General features: G+C 43.6%; 3 protein-coding genes across 7 annotated transcripts; 1 reads left to right on the top strand and 2 right to left on the bottom strand.

Annotated features, from left to right (window-relative positions):
- Window positions 1-323: 323 nt before the first annotated feature.
- Window positions 324-4717, top strand: sctr (secretin receptor). Its single transcript, XM_076095105.1, has 14 exons — window positions 324-348; window positions 752-831; window positions 908-1007; window positions 1400-1513; window positions 1861-1967; window positions 2570-2679; window positions 2766-2898; window positions 2992-3145; window positions 3249-3309; window positions 3412-3481; window positions 3804-3895; window positions 4146-4284; window positions 4368-4409; window positions 4508-4717. Exons 1-14 carry the CDS (start codon window positions 324-326, stop codon window positions 4706-4708), a joined length of 1428 nt encoding a protein of 475 aa, XP_075951220.1. The 3' UTR covers window positions 4709-4717.
- A 573-nt stretch (window positions 4718-5290) lies between these two features.
- Window positions 5291-7438, bottom strand: LOC142952537 (acyl-CoA-binding protein-like). The gene is made up of 4 exons (XM_076094307.1): window positions 7299-7438; window positions 6901-7018; window positions 5904-5966; window positions 5291-5819 (listed from the first exon to the last, which is right to left on the bottom strand). Exons 1-4 carry the CDS (start codon window positions 7302-7304, stop codon window positions 5734-5736), a joined length of 273 nt encoding a protein of 90 aa, XP_075950422.1. The 5' UTR covers window positions 7305-7438; the 3' UTR covers window positions 5291-5733.
- LOC142952536 (metalloreductase STEAP3-like) lies at window positions 7340-13443 on the bottom strand. 5 transcript variants are annotated; one of them, XM_076094302.1, is made up of 7 exons: window positions 13356-13443; window positions 12356-12598; window positions 11584-11850; window positions 10975-11499; window positions 10704-10865; window positions 9116-9388; window positions 7340-7478 (listed from the first exon to the last, which is right to left on the bottom strand). In XM_076094302.1, the coding sequence occupies exons 2-7, from the start codon at window positions 12581-12583 to the stop codon at window positions 7362-7364; spliced, it is 1572 nt and encodes a 523-aa protein (XP_075950417.1). In that variant the 5' UTR covers window positions 12584-12598; window positions 13356-13443; the 3' UTR covers window positions 7340-7361. The 5 variants fall into 5 exon arrangements, 4 of the variants coding, with proteins under 4 accessions (XP_075950417.1, XP_075950418.1, XP_075950420.1 ...); XM_076094303.1 differs by having other exon boundaries at window positions 13286-13368; XM_076094305.1 differs by lacking the exon at window positions 13356-13443 and adding an exon at window positions 12962-13258.
- Between the last annotated feature and the right edge of the window lie 6490 nt (window positions 13444-19933).

Below are 19933 nucleotides of genomic sequence, written 5' to 3'. Positions count from 1 at the left end.
ATGCTACCTGTTAGCTTAATTTAACTAAGTTACGCTAGCGTTAACTTAACGCTTCTTAGTAAGAGTTTTATCAGCTTTCATGACAAAACGTTTGAACAATGGAACTTTAGAACTTACTTAAGCTTTAGACAATAGGTTGTATTTAGTAGTTCAGATAAAGCAGCCACACTCCGTCTATTTTCGTACCAGAAGCATCTTTAGTTTAATGCCACACACCTGCTGCTCTCGTGATTAGCGGAAGTACCCCACTCTCTAACACTACCGTTGCCATAGAGGCGCTCTTGCTGAGTGGGCGGGACAAACATCCGGGCGATAACGATTTAATGGCTGCAACTGCCATTAAACTACGTCAATTACACAGAACAATACCGGAAGCTAGCCATTCCATCTTCAAAATAAAAGCATAGACTACAAACTGTGTATGTATTCCGTGTTATTACTTGCTTAGTTATATGCAGTAAAGATATAATGTATTTATTCACATATGTATTTACTAAACCTCTGTTGCAACATATAATTTCCGTTTTCAATCAATACATGAAAATAGACGTTATTTTGAAAGTTACAACCGGAAGTTGCAATTTTAATATAACTGCCTTGACGGTTACCAGACGGTCCCGAGCAATACCGTGCATAATTACCGACACTCTGAGGAGGTCTATGTTTGATTTTCAGACCTCATATATCTGCTGCATGGCACGATGCCTGCTTTTCATTCTAATCAGATATGCGGCTTGAGGTTTGGCTGTAGCTGCCTGTATTGATGGAAAGAGGAACCCGTCAGACACAATGAAAAAAGTTGGACTTATTGGATTGCTACTGTTGGCCCAGGTGAGAATATAGATGCATGTTTATTTTAATATACACATCTTAAGATGCAAGTGCATCATTGTCTGCTGATTTACAGGCGAAATCGTCATCAGGGTGTCTTCCTCATGTTAATCTTGTGAGAGAGGAGGAAGAGTGCTTGGCTGATCTGCTGCTTTATAAGTCACACAAAGCAACAGGTGAGTTAATAGTTTCTAAATTGTGTATTTTACACCTATTTTGTTAAATTATACTTTAATATTGAATAAATCAAGATTGCTGCTTTCCATTAAAAAAGGAAATCTCTATTAATACAATCTTTCAATTAAGATTTTTTTGAACCTTACAGAAATTTGATGCAATGTTTTAGTGACACCTAGTGGTCACATAACACAATGCACCCTGAAATCCAAAACTTGCATCAGGCAGTAGGCATTTTATACTGAAGGATCAGGATTAATCCAGATGTGTTTTTTTGGGTGGTTTATCCTGCAACTAAAACATCAAATTCGATCACCACATTTGTATAGAATCCGAACAAATTAAATGAATAAATAAATAAAAAGTTGTGATTCATGTTCCACGCATGAAGAAAACAACATCAGCGTACACTGTAAGGGGATGTGGGATGACCTGAACTGCTGGCCATCTGCTTCTCTTGGGGAAACCGTCTCTCAGCCGTGTCCGGAGTTTTTCACCTCGGATGGTGAGATACCACACATGTACAAACAGACAGCCATCATCTATTCCCCATTGAACTGGTTAATTATTCTCTTCTCGTGGGTCTCCATCCAAACATTCAGCCATTAAACAGGAGTGTTTATGTGGGGAGATGAAGATGATGGATTTCATGATAAGCTATCTGAACAACCAGATGCTTATTGAAGCACCTGGAGAGGAAAAAGTAATGGTTTTGCAGCTTTTTACTGTGCAATAAATCCAAGTGTGTGAACACACCAGTGACCGGCTGAAAAAAAACATCCTCATAAGATATACTTTCCTAGGATACTCAGACAACAATAACAGACACAAGATTCTCTTGCTATTTTGCAGGTAAAGTGCACCGCAACTGCACTGCCAGTGGCTGGACAGACCCGCTCGTCCCATATGAAGACGCATGCGGCTACACGTTCAATGAGACGCTCCACTTTCTTGGAGAGGTTGGTGGTATCTAAAAGGCACACAGTAACCTGTAGTTTATCCAATACAAAACCTATGAAATCCTTTTAAATGACTATAATTACAATTTCTATTCGCGCTCATGTCTGTGAGCCAATGGGAAGAGAGTAGCGTCTCCAATATCCGAGAAGAACCACTTACTTTTGACACAAATATATAAAAGCAAACCTTTTTTTAAAGTTAATTTAACTTGTGTTGCTCAAAATGAGAAGGTTTAAGTATCTACTGTTACAAATCTGCTAAAAATGTAGAGTGTTTAAGTATTACAGGGTAGGTATAACTTTATATAACTTTTGCAGCAAAACATTAGCAAAGTGTATTTCTGTCACACTTTACACACAAGAAAGAATATTTAGCTTTTTTTCCTTTTCTTTTTTTACCCGACAAAAAAACATTACATTTAAACTACTAACAGTCTTGAGCAGAAACAAGTAAAATACATTAAAAAAAGTTTTTATTCTAGATTTGCCCAAAACACTTCTTACCAAACTCTTGAAATAAACTTGGCACAAGACGCCCCTGAGACCGGTCTTTGAGTCTTAGATGCGGGTGATGAAGTGATGCTCTCCTTCCCCTTGTCCAGTCCTCAGATGCCCACATGTACTTCTCCTACGTGAAGAACATGTACACGGCCGGGTACACACTCTCTCTCATCTCCCTCTCCATCGCCATCACCATATTCTGCCTGTTTAGGTGAGAATCACTTCTTTGTGAAAAGCATTGGTTGGTCCTTCCCTGAAAACTGAGGGATTAAACAGGGATTGTTAATATCTCTTCAGAAAGCTGCACTGCACCAGGAACCACATCCACATCCAGCTGTTTGTCTCCTTCATCCTGAGAGCCATCTTCATCTTCGTCAGAGACTCTCTGCTATTCACCGATGAAGCGCTCTACCACTGTGACTACTACCCGGTGTGGACGGACGGACGGACGGACGGACACTCTCTTTCTTGTTGTCCCCTTTTTAATCTGCCACATGATTAACACACCTCTCCCGTGTGGCAGGTGGCGTGCAAGGTCGCGCTCATGTTTTCCAACTACTCCATCCTGGCAAACTACAGCTGGCTGCTAGCGGAGGGTCACTTCCTCTTCACCCTGGTGAGCCGCTCCTTCTTCTCCCTGAGGAAACACCTCGCCTGGTACATCGTCCTAAGCTGGGGTAGGGAGACACGTTAACAGAAATCAAGTGCGCCCCCTCTCTCTTTACAAATACCGACTCTTTGTCTTTTTAGATTGACCCGAGATCTATTTCCATCCCACAGGCTTACCTTTGATTGTCATTGTCTCCTGGGGATGTGCCAAGTATTTCTATGAAGACGAAGGGTATGGGGGTTAAACAAGTGTTTCACTCGATCATTTGCAGTTACGAGATTATCTATGTTAAGTGTATGATGTTAAAATTATTTCTTATTTTTATTGCCATAGCTGCTGGGAAACCAGGAGACATGAATGGATTTGGTGGATACTTCGAGTGCCAGTCCTTCTGACTATATCTGTAAAACCTTTATTTTGTTTTTCTTTAAATCATTAAAAGTTGTTTGACATATTCAGACACACGTGCTCACGTTCTCCCCAAGAGTTAGACGAGATGATTGATACCACTCACATGCTAAGTTCGAAATAACAGCTGGTTAGCTTAGCGGTTTCCCCATTTCCAATCTTTATGCTAAGCTAACTGGTTGCTGGCGCTAGCTACATATTCAGCATACATGAGTGGTATCAATCTTCTCGTCTAGCTCTTGGCAAGAAAGCAAATTTCCCAAAATGTCTAACTATTTGCACGACAAAATGGCATAACAGTGTTTTAATCATTTCAGATGAATCTCATCTTTTTCTTGGGCATTTTGAGGATACTGGTGAACAAACTCCGTATGCAAGATGCACAGAGGAATGAATTCTGCCAGTATAAGTGAGTAGAGATCAATATGCATATCTGTTTTGTAAATTTGAAGCCGGTAGTGGTTTACATATGAAAAAGAAGTGTCTTTGAGGGGTGGGAATATATTTTACATAAAAGAATGAGATAAAGACTGTTCCTATTTGCTAATCCCAGTAAAAGTACACAGATGCAAATACAAGGGAACTATACAATAAGTAAATTCCTGGAAAAGTCAGTTTTTTTATTGTTAGTTTAAAACTTTCCCCTTTTCTTTCACCAGGAGGCTGATCAAATCCACATTCTTTCTGGTGGCTCTGTTCGGTCTGCATTACATCCTGTTTGTTTTCTTGCCCGTTGAAGTCAGCAGCTCAGTGTTTAAGATATGGACGTTTGCCGAGCTCGCTCTGTCCTCCACACAGGTAAATCCGTCGCATGTATGAGAAAGATAGAGCATCCGATCGACCCTACACTCACTGACCTCTCTCTCTTCCCATCACCAAAGGGTTTTGTGGTCGCCGTGCTCTACTGCTTCATGAACGGAGAGGTAAGAACCGGTCGGCCAGTCGGAGTCAAAAAACAGAAAGCTCCAAAGTTAAATCGTGAAGCAAATTTGGGATTGAACGCGATGCGCACATTTTCCAGGTGCAGCAGGAGTTCCAGAGGAGGTGGCGGAGGTGGCGGCTGTCTCAGCACCTCCCCAGCCGGCACCGGCAGCATCACGGCTCCATCAGCAACAGCGGGTCCCCCCACACACAGGTGTCCCTGCTGCCCTGCTCTCCGGGAAGCCCGACAACCAGTGGACTCCCTGTGGATACAGTGGAGGTGTGCCTCATCGATACATAATGGATCCTAGCTGAGGGCCAAATAGTGCACACCTGCAGCTTGAACGTTCAATACTGTCAAATGCGTATTTTTCTAATCTCTAGAGTGTTTCTTTTATTTGACGACGTCAGGATGTGAAATAGCTGGAGAGTTTAGACTACTTGTTTGTAGCGATTATACTAAATACTGTCACAAGATTAATGTGGAAATGATTAGTAAATGTCCAAAAGTAACAGATAGAAAATTGGGAAAAACAAATTAAAGGGGCACTGCATTCATTTAGTATTGCACCATGAAGTTCTGGGGACTTGAATGATACGGATTATATAAAAAAATGATGGTCCAAATTGATTAAGTAGAGACCAATAGATCCTGCCCTTTTGTCCCCAGTATGGTTAAAGCTCCAAAAACTCACTTAATCCTACAATTCCCATAATGCAACTCAACAGCATCTTTTCATGAATGTCTTTCAAACTCAAGGGGTTTCTATTGTCTATATTTGTAACGTGTAGGATATTTGGCCTCAGAAGTTGTTTCTTAGAGGACATCAGACACAAGTTCAGTCCGAGGCCCAAAGAAATAGCCGTTATTATTGATAGCCAGTCCTGTGAACAGATGCTCTTTATTTAAACCGGTTTTATCCGTAAACGTACATTGTATTCGCACTTAAAAGCATTAGTTAGACATTTTAGTAAACACATCTTTTCACGTTCTTGCTGAGAGTTAGACGAGAAGATTGATACCCCTCTTTAATGTCTGTAAGCTAAATATGAAGCTACAGCCAGTGGGTGATTAGCTTAGCTTAGCATGAAGGCTAGCTGCTTGTTTTCCTGCTCTCAGCAGGAAAGCAAATCAGTGTCATTTCACAAAATGTTGCTATTCCTTTACATGCTTTTTTGGTTTTAACCAATTTAGAGTAGCAGAAAGTACTCCAGACTGTTGTCTCGCATTTAAACCCAATCATGTCTTACACAGTAATAAAGTATCAAAGAGTCCAATGTTAAGTTTCCACTGAGAACAAGATGAGAGATGTGACATTGAAAAGGCTACATCATTTGAGAGAACCCAAATCTCTTCTTCAGGTCCTCCACCAGGTCAATATAGGCGGCCATTGCTTCTTCTTTGGACAGACCTGTCGGTTAAAAAGCAAATCAGTCGGTTTTTGCAAAGAAATTAAATCGGTTTTAACCATTTCCATATGTTCAATAAATCTGACCTTTCCGTTCTTTCCATGCGTCCCATTTTCCTCGTCCTGCGAGGTCAAAAAACCCTGGACGTTCTGTGGACGTCAAAGCAAATAAACCATCAAACACTGAAATAACTGAAACTAAATTCTATTTTAATCATCAAAAGTAAAAGTACAGCAAAAGTTGCACCCATGTCAGGCTATTATCATTACATTCTACAATCAAACAAAAGGTACACATGAAGGGTTTTATAGTCCGATTCTATTTCTTACTACTTTTTAAATTTTACTAGTTTCAAACAAATGAATAATAAGTAAATAAAGGATTCTGCATTCCAACAATTATAGGCTTTAAAATAGTATTTAAATGTTAATGTTGGGAGATAAAAGTTAAACAAACAAAAAGGTGAAAATGTTCTTAATGGATTAAATAAAAATAATGAAAACATTCCCAGATAGGGGTCTAAAATCCTCACTACTATATATGATATCACTGACGTGTATTAATGCAGCATTTTACTGTTGGAGTTGGAGCTGTAATTTCAATCTGTTAAGTAACGGAAGCTGTCAAATAGACGTAGGGGGGTAAAAAGGTAAAGATTCGTCACTGAAATTGAATGCAGTAGAAGTAGCACAGAATTAATTGAGCTTGTTGCTCATTTATCCATGCGTATTTAATGTTTATAGTGGAAAACTAAGTTTCAGGGGTTTTAAAATCCTCTTTTTGAATATTCATGTAAGTAATACTTCCTGTTTTTTGTGCACACAGTCCCAAAATGTTTTTTTCCCCATTTCAATACTATTTTGTTTATATATTTTTCTTTTAAATAAATGTCTGTGTCAAAGTATCAGTTCTGGGATCGTTGACAGAAAGACGCAGAACTTGTTCGACTTGATTCTTTCTCGCCCCACCCTGCTGGGAGTCATCCTGTTCACAGAAACTGGAGAACTCGGAGCGAATGAGTCCTTCCTTTGTGTCTCCATGTGGATTCCACAACGTTAGAAACCTCAACAAAAAGAGACTCACCTATGTTAACATCGCCGACCGTGGCCTGCTTGTATAAACCATATACTTCTCCCAGCACTCCGTAGCCGGGTCTTTTGTCCAGCGCCTTCACCTCCTCTACTGCTCTTTCAAAGGATTCCTGGCAGGACGAGAGAGAAACACGAGCTCACGCAGAAATCTAGAAACTGGTAGAAATGTTTGTTCTAAAACCAGACTTCCTTACGACTTTTGTTTCTAGTTAAAATGACTTATCGCCTCATTACATCTACACAAGACTTTACACATGTAGCTAAGCGGAGATATTCCTGCTCTGTAACAACCTCCCTGTGAATCAGTAAAGAAAAGACAACGTAATAGTACCATAGATCTTCAATGTAACACGCTACAAGAGACTCAAAACTAGAAGATATCGTACTTACATTCATGACTGCTGAGAGAAACTGGCACGCCTTGCTGCTGCCACACTTTTCAGCCGGTGCTCGTCAGGCTCGTCCTGCAGTGGTGTCCTTTGTCACAGAGTGGAGTGGGAGGTGGTTTCTGAAGGCCACGCCGTCATTACAGACAGCAGGAGGCTGACGGACGCTCACTTTTACCATTCTCTAATTAATAACGAGGGAGCAGTGCATGACGTCAGGGTTTACGGTTATACCTGCAGCACTGCAATTTAATTATTTTAATAAAATAATAATAATCAGGCCTTCTGTTATTGAGAATATGAAAGTCGTGTGATCTGATTCTCGGCCACATGATGGCAGCATCTACATATTTAGGGGTCTGCTGTTTGTGCTCTGCACTTTGGGTCAGCTGTGATGAGATTTACCTTCTTATTTTTTTTATTCACTGTAATCTTTAAATAATTAAGATGTTTTATTTCAGCCTGTGACTTCTCTCATGAAGCATCTACAAATAAATAAATCTATTTCACAATATTCAAGAGGTGAATAAAATACCGGGAAGAAAAGAACGGTAGAACAAATGTTTTATTCTTTGTTCTAGAGATTCGAGTTCTTTACATTCATGCCTTTGAGGTTAGAAGCATTTTGATTTAGATTAATCTACTTATCACAGAACAGAGAATGATCTTTGGCAAGAACAGGAAACTGAGAACACAAACTCACAAGGAAACAACAATGAGCCTTTCCTGCTAAAACAGTAACAAAAAGAAACAGTTTGATAATAGGTCAAATGTGTTCTGATCAGCAGGTCAGTTTAGTAACACCAAATGGTAACCATGTTCAAAAAAAGAAAACTTTGTAACAACTTCTCTAAACTAGACAAAGCAAAGCAGCACGGAGCAGCTTGAGACTCTGGGTCTCCCGTTTAGAAAGGACCCCTGAGTGAGGGACTGTGCACTGATGAGGAGGAGGAGGAGGAAGGATCGTAGTCGGACATTCTTTGGAACACTGATTCATCTTGTTCTTCAAAAGTTAACAAACTGTGACTAAAACACATATATTTGGTGTATAAAGCGGGAGTTTAGCGTTCAGCAGCTACTGGCCAGAATGTAAAAGGTATACATTATTTGCCATACATTTGATGATTGCCATTTTTTTTGCATTTAACTCGCATTACAGTGAAGGAGATCAAATGTTTAAATTGGGGCACATCATCTAAAATCCTTTACGCTTTCCCTCCGTCCCCATCCCCAATAATTCCCACACAGACCCGAACAGTTTGAAACGTCGCAAAAGAAAAAAAGATCTCGAAACAAAATGAAACATAAGCTGAAGACCGGAGGACAGAAGTCTGCGGCAGTCTTGAAGTGCAAACAGAAAAATGAACTGACGGGAATGCACGAGGCAAAGTCTGCTTCTGATGTTTAGAGTTTAAAAAAAAATCATATTTCAAAGACTCAAATATGAACTTATGCAAGATTCTATAAGTCTTCAGCAGGTTCTTTCCAAGATATATAAAGGAAACCAGAAGCTGATCTTGTTCTCATCAGTTCACGCAACAATAAATTAAACTGAAAAACATGAGGACCGACTAAATACTTGTTAGTGACGATGCATAGTGCAATAAGGTTGACCACCACAGCTCTACTGGTCAAACATCTCTAAGGAACTACCAGCTAATTTGTAGAAAAGACGCTCACACGTCACTGAAATCTTTCAAAAGGCCTCAGAGAGGCATTCCAACGGTGTATAAATCATTTATCTCCTGTGTGACCTGCCGTTTATATTCATGAGCGCACACGTACAGAGCGTTTCAGTCTGGATCCTCACACGTTGCTCACCTCCTCCAGCCCGTTGCAGAAGCCGTCGCCCGGCAGGGCGAAGTGGAGGTGGCGGCTCTTCTCCCAGCCGCGGCGGATCCGCCCGAGCCGCCGGGCCACGCAGGGGGCGAGGAGGGCCAGGCGGCCCAGCAGGACCACGGCGGGAAGAACCAGGACCAGCATGAAGGTGGGGGGCATCAGGAAGCGGTACTGGTCCGGGTCGAAGGCGTGGTCCCAGCCGTAGAGGAGCGTGTGGACGGTGGCCGTGGACAAGGCGCAGTAACCCAGTGTGGACTGCAGGAGGCGAAACAGGGAGGTCACCATAACAATCGTCCTGTCCTCATGACACACATTGTTTCAAAAAAAGTCTGAGATCTCCCCTTAAAGTGACTCGTCTTCAGCTCACATTCCACTACATTAGCTCACTGTGTTACAGAGCCCGAAGAAACACACTGACCCACCACTCATGACCTGAATGAACCCCACCAGTGTGCTGCTTAATGGACCTACAGGGCACGCTAATTAAAAAAAACTTCCCAAGGTTGAGTCGGGTAGAGGCCATGGGGTTAAAAATGGCCTCGGTTTTTCCTCGTTCACACACTAACTGGGCAGAGCGGATCATAATTGTTTCCACTTGACAGGAGTGATGACTTTTTCTATTGCGGTGCTTTCAAATACGGGAAGGGGAACAGCAGCAATTTTTTTAAAAAGAACTAAAAAGATTAAGGCATTATTTAAGACTAGTCCACGACACATTTTTGACATTTCTGTGAACTAAAACTCGTCACAGGATGGCAATATGTGGTATTTTATGCAATTCATAACAGTGTTTTAGAATCACCCTGGCTTTACAACAGTTTCAGTTAGTTTTTGTATTTTAATTGAAAACGCACAGGTCAAGTGGACAATGTTCTGCCTTTAGGGGCTAAAGCAGATTCTTCGTGTGTAGTCGGTAAATCGTGTATGAGACTGATGCTCGAACACATGACACAAACACGCACGACAGATAACACCCATGAACACACTGTCCTGCTGCTGCGGGCGGCACATCTAGATGCAGAGAGGGTTGCTTCTCAACGCGCCGGCTGTCGGGCACACGGCTAATCTGACGGCCGCCGGATTAGCCGAACTGAAAGATGAAAAGGAGACCACCGAAGGGCCGCGAGCGCTGGAGGAACAGAGGCTGCGAGAAGGGGGGGGGGGGGGGGTTAGGGAGCAGCGGAGAAGGAGGAAGTGCGTGAGTCACGACACTCCTGATGGCTTTGTCACAGTCCGAGTTTAACGGCAAATCTGGGGCAGCTGCAGGAGTGCAGACGCAGTGTTTGCATGTAGGAGACGTGGTGTTTATCTGTCGCCGCATCAGCGTGATGCCCGAGCCTGTATGTTTATGTGTCAAGTGTCACAGCTGGCAGTCTTTGTCTGTCAGTCTGTATTAATCCCATCTGACTTTTACCCTGCTGCGTCCAAGAAGAATAGAAACCCAGCCTTGCGGCGGTATATATTTATAGGAAAAGGGGCACTCGGGGAGGGGGGAGATATTAGATTCTACACTTCTTTATGTAACTAGAACTATCACTGCTTGTGTGTGTGTGTGTGTGTGTGTGTGTACCTGTATGAAGCTGAACTCCCTCCAGTTGACGGTGTTGGCCACCGAGGGCAGCGAGGTGACAGCCAGCAAGGAGAGCAGTCCGAGGGCCATGATGCCCGCTGACAGGTACAGCTCCATCCTCCACACCTCCGCGTCCACCCAGACGTCGTCGCCCCCCTTCATCTGGACGTCACACAGTAAAAAAACTGAATGCTCATTGTCTCCAGGGTGGGGGTATTTAGAGTACACATTATGTATGGAGCGTTAACCGGGGTTTGCGTCTTCCCCTCACCTGTTGAGCAGTGATAAGCAGCTTGAAGCGGGCGGACTTCCTCATAGGGAGACACAGGCTGTAGATGGCGTGCAGCGCCGCGCACCAGAAGCTGCACAGCCCCAGCTGCTTCCTGCTGTTCAGCCACCGGTCCAGCCAACTGGGGAAGCGGTTGTACTTGGTGCCCCACCACAGCTGGAGGAGAGCGGCGCACAACCCGGGCAGGTAGACCAGCGACAGCATCACCAGGGCCACGGCGGGGAGGGTGACGTTGACGGTGTTGATGGGCATTTTGTAGAAGACGCTCTTACCCGCCGTGACGTAGGGCTGCAGGACGTCGCGGAGGAAGTTGTACACGTAGAAGAAGACAAACAGGGACAGGGTGCAGAAGACGGGGACGCGCCAGGAGGGGAAGAGATAGAGGGGGAGGTTTTCGATCTCCAGGGAGGAGGAGAGGAGGCCCATATCGACGGGGACGAAGCCCATTCTGCGACAGAGCTGCATCACCGAGCTCTTGGCCTTGCTATTGTTGCCGCACAGGAAGATCTGGTGAGAGAAGATGATGTTGGGTTTTCTTTTTTCTTTTCTTTTAAAAAATCGGAACCACAAGGGACAGCTGATGTATCCTACCTGCCTGCTTCCATCCCGAGGTCCCATCTGGAGCGTCCAGGCCGATATGGTGTTGAACCCCTTGACTACAGAACTCTCCGGGAACAGCTCGGCCAGCTGCTCGGCATTCGAAGGCCCGTCCCGGTTGATTCTCAAACCATTGCTGACATCCACCAGCGTCTTTCCGGCTAGCGTGGGCTTCAGTTCCACCAGCGTGGAGTGGTGCTCAGGGAACACCGCGACAAACACCAGGTCTGCCTGGCTGGCTGCCTCCATCTGGGACGTCACCTGGAGGAAGTACATAATCACAGGAGCATCATAGTATCATGTGATCAACTAAATTATTAGCAAAAGAATATATTATAGGCAAGTTCTGTACATTCTAACATTCATCCTCATTGGAACACTTAGTATACCTAGTATAGTATACTTTACAGTATGTATAGAATGGTATAGTACAGTATGATATAGTACAGTATGGTATGATATAGTATAGCTGTTTCCCTTCAGGCTTAATGCTAAGCGTCTCCTGGCTCTAGATTCACATTAGCACACAAACATGAGAGTTGTGTCAACTGACGGTGTGACGATATAAAGAGGAAACTTTAAAAAAAAAAACATGTCAGATTAACTGCTTTGTTCTCTACTACAATAGATGCGTATCTATTCAGGATAATAACAGTTATCATGCCTCATGGGTAAAGACAGAGTAAATATATAATCATCACCATAGGGAGAGAAACCAAAACACCAATTACGCGGCAAGTGTGAATGTGAGTGTCAGCGTTGTCACCTCGGCCTCTTCGGGGAACAGAGCCGCAGAGCGCTTGGGGTTGCGACTCCCCACCACCACGTGGTAGCCGGAGGCCACCAGCCTACTGGCCAGTGAGCGGGAGAAGTCGCCCGTGCCAAGAATGCCGACAACTGGGGCGCCGTGTTCGGACGTGGAGGCCTCAAGGTGCCGGGAGCCTCCTCCTTCACCTCTGCCTCGGATTAAAGGCCGCGCCATCTCATCAGGCATAATGCACTGGTGAATCTGCAGAGACAGGACATGGAGGTTTGTTCATATGCACCCACATTACCTCAACTGGTTCCTAAAATGCACAGTCAAGAAATAGAAAAGGGAATAAAAAGCAGAGTACTTTTAATAGGCCTTGAGGATATTCACTTGTTATTGTTAGGTCTAGACCTTAGAGGCTTGCTTTTGTAAGTAATAACATACTTAAAATAAAAGATATTACACATTCTGAGGACAGTAACTCTACAGTGAGTCTATCCAGCTGGCACAGGAAACTGGATGCCATAATATTAATATAATAACCACTAAGATGTATTCTGCCAGTCTTCCTTACGAACTGCACTGTTTAAAACCAATACACCCTCAACGTGCGGTACTTACGTTAGCACTGGTAATAGTACAAATGTACTTTGTTTTATATCAGTGCAGCTTTTCTAAATCATCCGTTCATGAGCCGAATTCACCAGAAGACTCTTCAGAAATAGTTTCAAGTATTGTTGCATGATTTATTAGAGCCGACCCACGAGCGACAAAACACTTCATTGCAATAAATCCACACTGAAACGCGAGTTGACGCCACCTATCTTGTTTGTTGTCCTTGACTCAACTCGTGGAAACTTTCCCTCCGAATAAAGTTCCTCTCCTCAACAAACAGGACGACGCAGGTAAACACACACGGACATTTGCATAAAAGCGATAGCTTACCTAACACAATTTAGCTTCTGTTAAACCTTACAAGGCGATATTTGTAGCTACTTTCAGGGACTTTACTCACCCCGCTTCTTCTCTGTGAACGTTTCTTCCTGATAACGTGACGCGCAATCCAAAGCCCCGCCCCGCCGCGGCCACGCCTCCACGTGTGTGCAGAAGATAAAAAATACAAAGAGAGAGAGAGAGAGAGAGAGAGAGCAGTGGGTTCCAGCTATGTAAATACAATAAATATGATCCAGGAGTGTATTGTACATTATATAACAGACTGTTTACATTACACCAACAACACAAAAACTTCATTTACAAGACATCAAAATAATCAAAACAGTTGTTATAAATTGCTTTACACCAAATAAAAATGTATAAAGAAATAAAGACAAATGTGTCCAATACTTTGGTTTGTAAACATATATTCTTAATTAACTTTCCGTACTTTGCGTTTAGTGATAATCCACTGTTGCCGGCGTGCAAACACGCTAAATTAAGATGCTAAATAAAATAAAAAAATAATTAAAGTGTCATAATTTTTTGTTATTGTCTCATTAGGCACAGACTTTTAATAGCAGTTTCTCACTGGACTCCATCTGCTGCTGTCGGTGTGTTTGATAAACAGGCCGTGGGATTAGAATGAAAAAAAAAAGCAAAAGTGTTTTAAAAAGATGTCCGGCCGTGGGCCATGCGCTGTCAACATGACTTCATCAAGTCTGCCTTTGCCACTTGCAAAAGGTTGAACCCCTCTGGCTTGCAGCACTGCATCAGTGTCACCACACACAAACGCACACACACACACACACACAGTGCCTGCATGCCACCCTCTCTTTCACTCTCTCTAGGCCATAGCCTCGTGTTTGTTTACAACGCTTAAAGGAGCTGTATTTCACATTCTGAACATTAGTATAGCAGCAAACAAATATTTGCTATGTAAAGATATATAGTTATGTCAAACCCGAGCAGAGACTGAAGTCACTCTCAGAGCAGTCGCCATTTTTGGGTGTACCGCTACGAAGCGTAGAGAGCTAAAGTAGCGTTAAATGAGTACAATTTAACAACTTAATGCTTTACCCACACAGCATGAAAAGCATAGACGAGCACATTGCTGTCGCGACCCGAGTGACATCTTTGTTCAGCTCACTGTCTGTAACCCGTGTAGCATTTAGGTATCGTGGAATTAGCAAGACAGCTAGCTACCGGGTGGGCGGCTGGCTAGTTGGTTAGCTTGGCAATCCCGTCACTGGTGGTAGAAAATGAGGGCAAGCTAGCTACCTATAACTTGCCAGATAAGTCTGCAACACTTTGCGGTGTGGTCGTCACCATAACAACTAACAACAATTGCCATTTTCTTCCGTGCTAGTCACAGTTAAATATCTGTTCTACTCCTATTTAATTTGTATGGTAAGCACTTTCACCGTAGTTTGTACCGTTAGCGCTGTTTGCACCGTTAGCTGCTAGCCACCGGCTCGCCTGCCACCATGTTGAGGCAACAGAGGCAACAGAAATGCTCCCAATCTGGGATGTTGCACCTTTAAGGTCACAGTCCTTGACATACGTATCTAATTTGGAGTTTTTTCATCCATAGGTATTGATTACTGGCATCTCCCGGTGCAGTAACCCATTAATCTTACAAGTGAAATCAATTGAGGTTATTCTGATCCGGTGGGGACAGATTTACCACTCTCCCTGAGGCCAGCCTGGTGATCTGGGTCTGAAAATGTTAAGCTAACAAATAGTAGCAGTGGCACACAGCAGGGTCTCTTAACCTTTCCTTGATGCTGTTTTAAAGGTTCATAGACTATTATTACCCCGGCGATCACAAAGTCGGATGGGAAATATGTGAGAGAAGTGAAGGCACGGTCGTAGGCGGTTAGCCTGAGGTGGACAGGTAGAGTCATGTTAACATCTGACAGGGCTTCAATGTCAAAGCGTTACATGGGGAAGACATTTGTTTCTGTGCTTTCAAGGGCGGAGGTGTCTTCAGTGCTTCATCTGGGATTAGGGACACATGTTGAGACAGGAGCTGATGCTGCAGGTTCTCACCGCTGCATTGTTGTGGCTCGGTTAAAAGTTTCTCACGGCGAAGTAAACACAGTATACGTTAAGTCAGTGGTTCTCAAACTTTTTCTGTCGCGCCCCACTTTGGAGGAAGAAAAATGTTCATGCCCCACCGCCCCAACAGAATTGTAACAAAATGGTCTATGTTGAATTTTTATTGAAATAACATTTCCGTTATCCTCCGTCTGTGCTTTTTCAAATAATAGAATAAAGAAACTTGCAATCACTTTTAAGTAAACCAGATTGCTCCATCAGACAAAAACTAATAAAATGTGCAATCACTTTGTTAGAACAATGCAAATAAAGTTATATCTGTGCAAAAAATAACTACAATTTGGCAAAAAATAGCTTATTGCAATTGACTGCAATTAACCTGTTTTGCACTAAACATCTTTTCAAGATAACAATAAAGTGCAACCTGTGAAAAACTAAACAAAACAAGTTCAAATATTTGGCTATAAACACTGCATTTTGCTTGCGGTATTCATCAAGTTTCCTCTGAAAGAACTCCAGTGGCTTATTGACGTGAGTGGGGTGTAATGTCTCCAAGTGTCTTTTTAATTTGTTGGGTTTCATACTATCCGCAGCTAGAGTTTTCAGACATAAAACACAGACTGGTCTCTCCTCATCTCTTACCGCGTTCACTGTGAAACCCAGAGCAAGATAGGCATCATCATATTTTCTTCTTGGCTGCTTGCTGTTCGCCTCGGATGCATCGCTTGCGGTTGCTTTTCTGTTCCCGCCTGCCAAATGTCTCTTCATTTTGAACACTAAGCCACACATGTGAGTCGCCAAGGATCATGGCCGTCGCGCATGCGCAAGCGTAACCTGTTAACGGCGTAACGTAAACATTTACACGAAAGTACAGGCATTTCGCCATGTATTTATTAATTCATTTTAAAAATTAAAAATAAAAAAAAATAAAAATCTGCATTTCCCCCTGCGCCCCACCTGTAATACCACCGCGCCCCACTAGAGGGGCGCGCCCCACAGTTTGAGAACCACTGCGTTAATTTATCATGCAAAAACAATCATCGTGATTCAAGTGAATCCAGCACGGGAATGGCGGACTCCGCCACTACCAATAAAAACAACTACACAGAGAGAGATTATTACTGAATGGCTACATGAGAGCAAAAATGCCCCAAATAGTATAAAAACAGGGGTTTGTTTAATTTTGAATGCTGGACTTTTACATGTAATATTGTATTTGATATTATTTTATTGTGGTATCACTACTTTTACTGAAGTAAAGGGTCTGAATACTCCATCCACCTGGTGTTGTCTGTAGTGTTTACCTGAATGGATACAGTTTAAAGTCCAAAGGCAGCTGATGACGGACTGAGTCACTTGTCTCACTTGTGACACAGCAGTCCGCTAACATGCGGCTTGGATTAGACGTATGGAAGCGCCGCGGGGTGGCTTGATCTCAGCAGCTGCAGCACACAGTGTGGACAGCGTGTCGTGCGGTGGCTCACCACGGCCTAAAGATACAGTTCACTGTACTAACCCCGAGTAAAGGTCACTCCTGCACTCGCATACTGCCGAATTCCGCGTGCCTCTCTGCGCTCGTTTGTTTTTTCGCGGATGACCATCGCCGTCCGCTGTCGATGAAAATTCTAAATAAATTTCCAGCTTCGCCGGGGCTGTCCTCAGATTTGACCCCCCCCCCCCCCCCCCCCTGTGATTGTCACCTTCAGACATGATCAGCTCGGCTGGAGACATGTTCAGTGGAGTCAAAGCTGAGCTGAGCACGAGTTGAAAATTGCTTAGGGGGTGATGGGGGGGGGGGGGGGGGGGGTTCTGCAGTGTGAGTGTGGGGCTTCAGCTAAGCCTTGTCTCCGGCCCCTGAAGATTTCCCAACATCGCCTTGAGCTCTAAAGCCTCTGCTGTGGATGTGGGGACTGTGCTCCAATTCCAGGTGCTTAGTTCCCAACCCGCACTTTTGGAGTATTTCAGGTCCTTCAAGTGGGTGGGGTGGGGTGGGGAAGGGGTGATTGAGCTCCAGGGACAAAATCAATAGATGCTTTTTATTTTCAATTAGCAAATGCTCTCTTCACTGAGTGTCTCAAAAGCTTGTGCTCTTTGGAAACAACCAATGACATCGCTTCGCTGATAGTCTAATTACCTCCGACAAGGAGGTTGTTTTCATCCGATTTTCACGAAACTTGGTGGAAGGGTGTAGCATGGGTCAAGGAAGAGCCCATTTGGTTTCGGAGCGGATCCGAATCACGAGGCTGCCCCAACGCGTTATTTCATTTCACTCGTGGAAACGGTCCCGATGGAGCTCTTCCTTCAGCTGATGTGCTCATGAACCGCCGCGGTTAGAACAAGTGCATGGTGGCCTCACTGGGGGGGGAAAGAAAAGAGGCTAACGAGGTATTTAAAACACATCTGTATGCAATAGAGTAATGATTGCCTGTGCACAGGGGGAATATTAATTTTCCCGGAGAATCAAAATTCAAGGCCCGTGGCTCTCCACCTCGCGAAACAAGACATCAAAAAGAGTCCCCTGCAGCTGGGGAGCTCAGAGCTGAAGGTGTGGACAGCCGTCAGACATCTCCGCTCCGTTTCCTGTATATATTATCTGCTACCCCCTCTCTCTCTGTCTAAATGCGTGCATGTGTGAAGTGACCAATGCAGTTGGTCATTTCACGTTGTCACCACATCAGTGAACCTGCCCTCAGCCATCGGCTCTGACTTTGAAAAGTCCCCTCGTGGTCAGAGTCAAATATTTGGATGTATTTACTTGCTGCCATCACAAGTTTAAAGTTGTCTTTAAGCTTTATTTCTTAGTTTATATATATTAATGTTAAAAAGAAAAATTGAAATATTTCAGAGTCTATTATAGATGGAATATAATGGATTCCCCAAAAAGATTAAAAATATAAATCCTTTTTATTGTCATATACACGAAATTTGACCCATCCCTGTATATAGGGAGCAGTGGGCTGCCAATGACAGGCGCCCGGGGGTTCAGTGTCTTGCTCAGGGACACTACGACACGTGACACGCCCCTGAGGATCAACGGAGGATCGAACCGTTGACCCTGCGGTTACCAGACAACCCTCTTAAGCCAGTGAGCCACGGTCACCCCCCCAACACTGACTTATGATAATATGTGTGGAAGGGTTTGACATAAATCCAAATCCTTAATCTTGCAACTGAAGAATTTATGGATCTGTTTCCAAAAGGGGAATGGGTGAATAAATGATATGGTAATATTTGACCTCTAATGTATTCCACCTATAAGAAAACACAAACCAGCTCCATTGAGACTTATGAAAATAAATATGCAATTGTTTGGCATTTTAAGGCTATGTATATATGCATGGAGTGATACGTTCAAGTAGAGTATTGTCGAGATGTTTTTTCTGCATGTAAATATGTGGGTGTTCTTCTGCTGAATACATAATTTGTGCAATCTTGAATAACAACTGCGCGGAGTTAAACTTTACGCACCGGCTGTACCTCTTGTCAAGTCCGTCGAAACGAAACGGAGCACTTCCTGTTGCGCATTACAAAATAAAACATTTGTTAAAATTCTGATTATAAGTCTAATAATCACGTCTCCTGATATTCATATTTGGAAGTTAGCCTGCAAAAGTCTACTAAAGTAAAACTGCAATAAACCACACTGGAAATACTCAAGTCAAATATCAAATGCAGAAATATTACTGATAGTGAATTATGCAGCATGGTCACTGTTAGAGCCTTGAATCATTATTAATGATACACGGTCGAGGTGCCACTCATTAAACCGCTTCATGCTGTTGGGCATCACAATGCATCATATTTTAATAAACTGATCATTTGTAAAAAAAAAAAAAAAAGTTAATCCTACAAAGGTCTGCCTGCTAATTATAGCTGTGGAGTACAAAGTACAACACCTCTCTCTGTATTGTAGTGGAGCAGAAATATAAAGCAAATGGCAATACTCAAGTAAGGTACAAGTACCTCTAAATGTGTACTTGAGTACTTGAGTAAATGTTGGCAGTGGCCTTCTGACATCTGACTGCAAATTATAAATATGACCCAGACAATGTGCAGTCTCCCATCTTAATGAATGCTTAAAATTAATTCATTAAAAATGAACTTCCGCTTTGGTTGTGACCCGCCTGGCTGACAGTGAACACCCTCGTGTCATTAAACAGCAGCAGACCTGTGTGTCTGCTTTAAATTACTCGGCTGATGTCTTTCTATTCTTTATTCATAAGCACCACCCGTCCCGCTGTTTTAATTTGAAGGCCACCTCCCCTTATCTTCCGGTCTTCTCCTCGCTAACTTTGACAGCTGGACCGCAGCTGGACCGCCCGCTGTCCGCGCGCACCTATCCATCCAGCCAGGACGCGCTCACCCGCTCCCCGGTCACAGCCGCTGCCCAAGGGGCTCGAAGCCGCCAATTAGACGAGCCGGGCCGAGGGACGCGCACTTCATCAACTTGGTCTCCATTTGTTTTTCGTCGTCCTAAAAAGCCCCCCCCCGTCCACCGTCACAATTCCCCCCCAGAGACGCTCCGCGGGGTTCCTGTCGTCCCTCCGTCCGCGAACCGCGCGGAGGAAGTGGTTGGTCTTCCTGGTGACCGCCGTCGCG

Source organism: Anarhichas minor, unplaced genomic scaffold (genome assembly GCF_050575085.1).
Source record: "Anarhichas minor isolate MPS153535 unplaced genomic scaffold, ASM5057508v1 ptg000018l, whole genome shotgun sequence".
In the NCBI taxonomy this organism is placed as follows: domain Eukaryota; kingdom Metazoa; phylum Chordata; class Actinopteri; order Perciformes; family Anarhichadidae; genus Anarhichas; species Anarhichas minor.
The sequence above is the reverse complement of the archived record's forward strand: the minus strand, read 5'-3'. Positions and strand labels throughout refer to the sequence as shown.

Excerpts from the sequence above, each read along its gene's own strand:
- LOC142952537 (XM_076094307.1), bottom strand. Across the intron at positions 5,967-6,900 it reads GGTCGGCGATGTTAACATAG|AACGTCCAGGGTTTTTTGAC; the intron begins GTGAGTCTCTTT and ends TGACGTCCACAG. Across the intron at positions 5,820-5,903 it reads CGCATGGAAAGAACGGAAAG|GTCTGTCCAAAGAAGAAGCA; the intron begins GTCAGATTTATT and ends TTTAACCGACAG.
- sctr (XM_076095105.1), top strand. The coding sequence starts at position 324 with ATGGCTGCAACTGCCATTAAACTAC. Across the intron at positions 1,008-1,399 it reads TAAGTCACACAAAGCAACAG|AAAACAACATCAGCGTACAC; the intron begins GTGAGTTAATAG and ends CCACGCATGAAG. Across the intron at positions 4,410-4,507 it reads ACTGCTTCATGAACGGAGAG|GTGCAGCAGGAGTTCCAGAG; the intron begins GTAAGAACCGGT and ends CACATTTTCCAG.
- LOC142952536 (XM_076094302.1), bottom strand. The coding sequence starts at position 12,583 with ATGCCTGATGAGATGGCGCGGCCTTTAATCCGAGGCAGAGGTGAAGGA. Across the intron at positions 11,500-11,583 it reads CTCGGGATGGAAGCAGGCAG|ATCTTCCTGTGCGGCAACAA; the intron begins GTAGGATACATC and ends TTCTCTCACCAG. Across the intron at positions 10,866-10,974 it reads TGCTTATCACTGCTCAACAG|ATGAAGGGGGGCGACGACGT; the intron begins GTGAGGGGAAGA and ends TGTGACGTCCAG.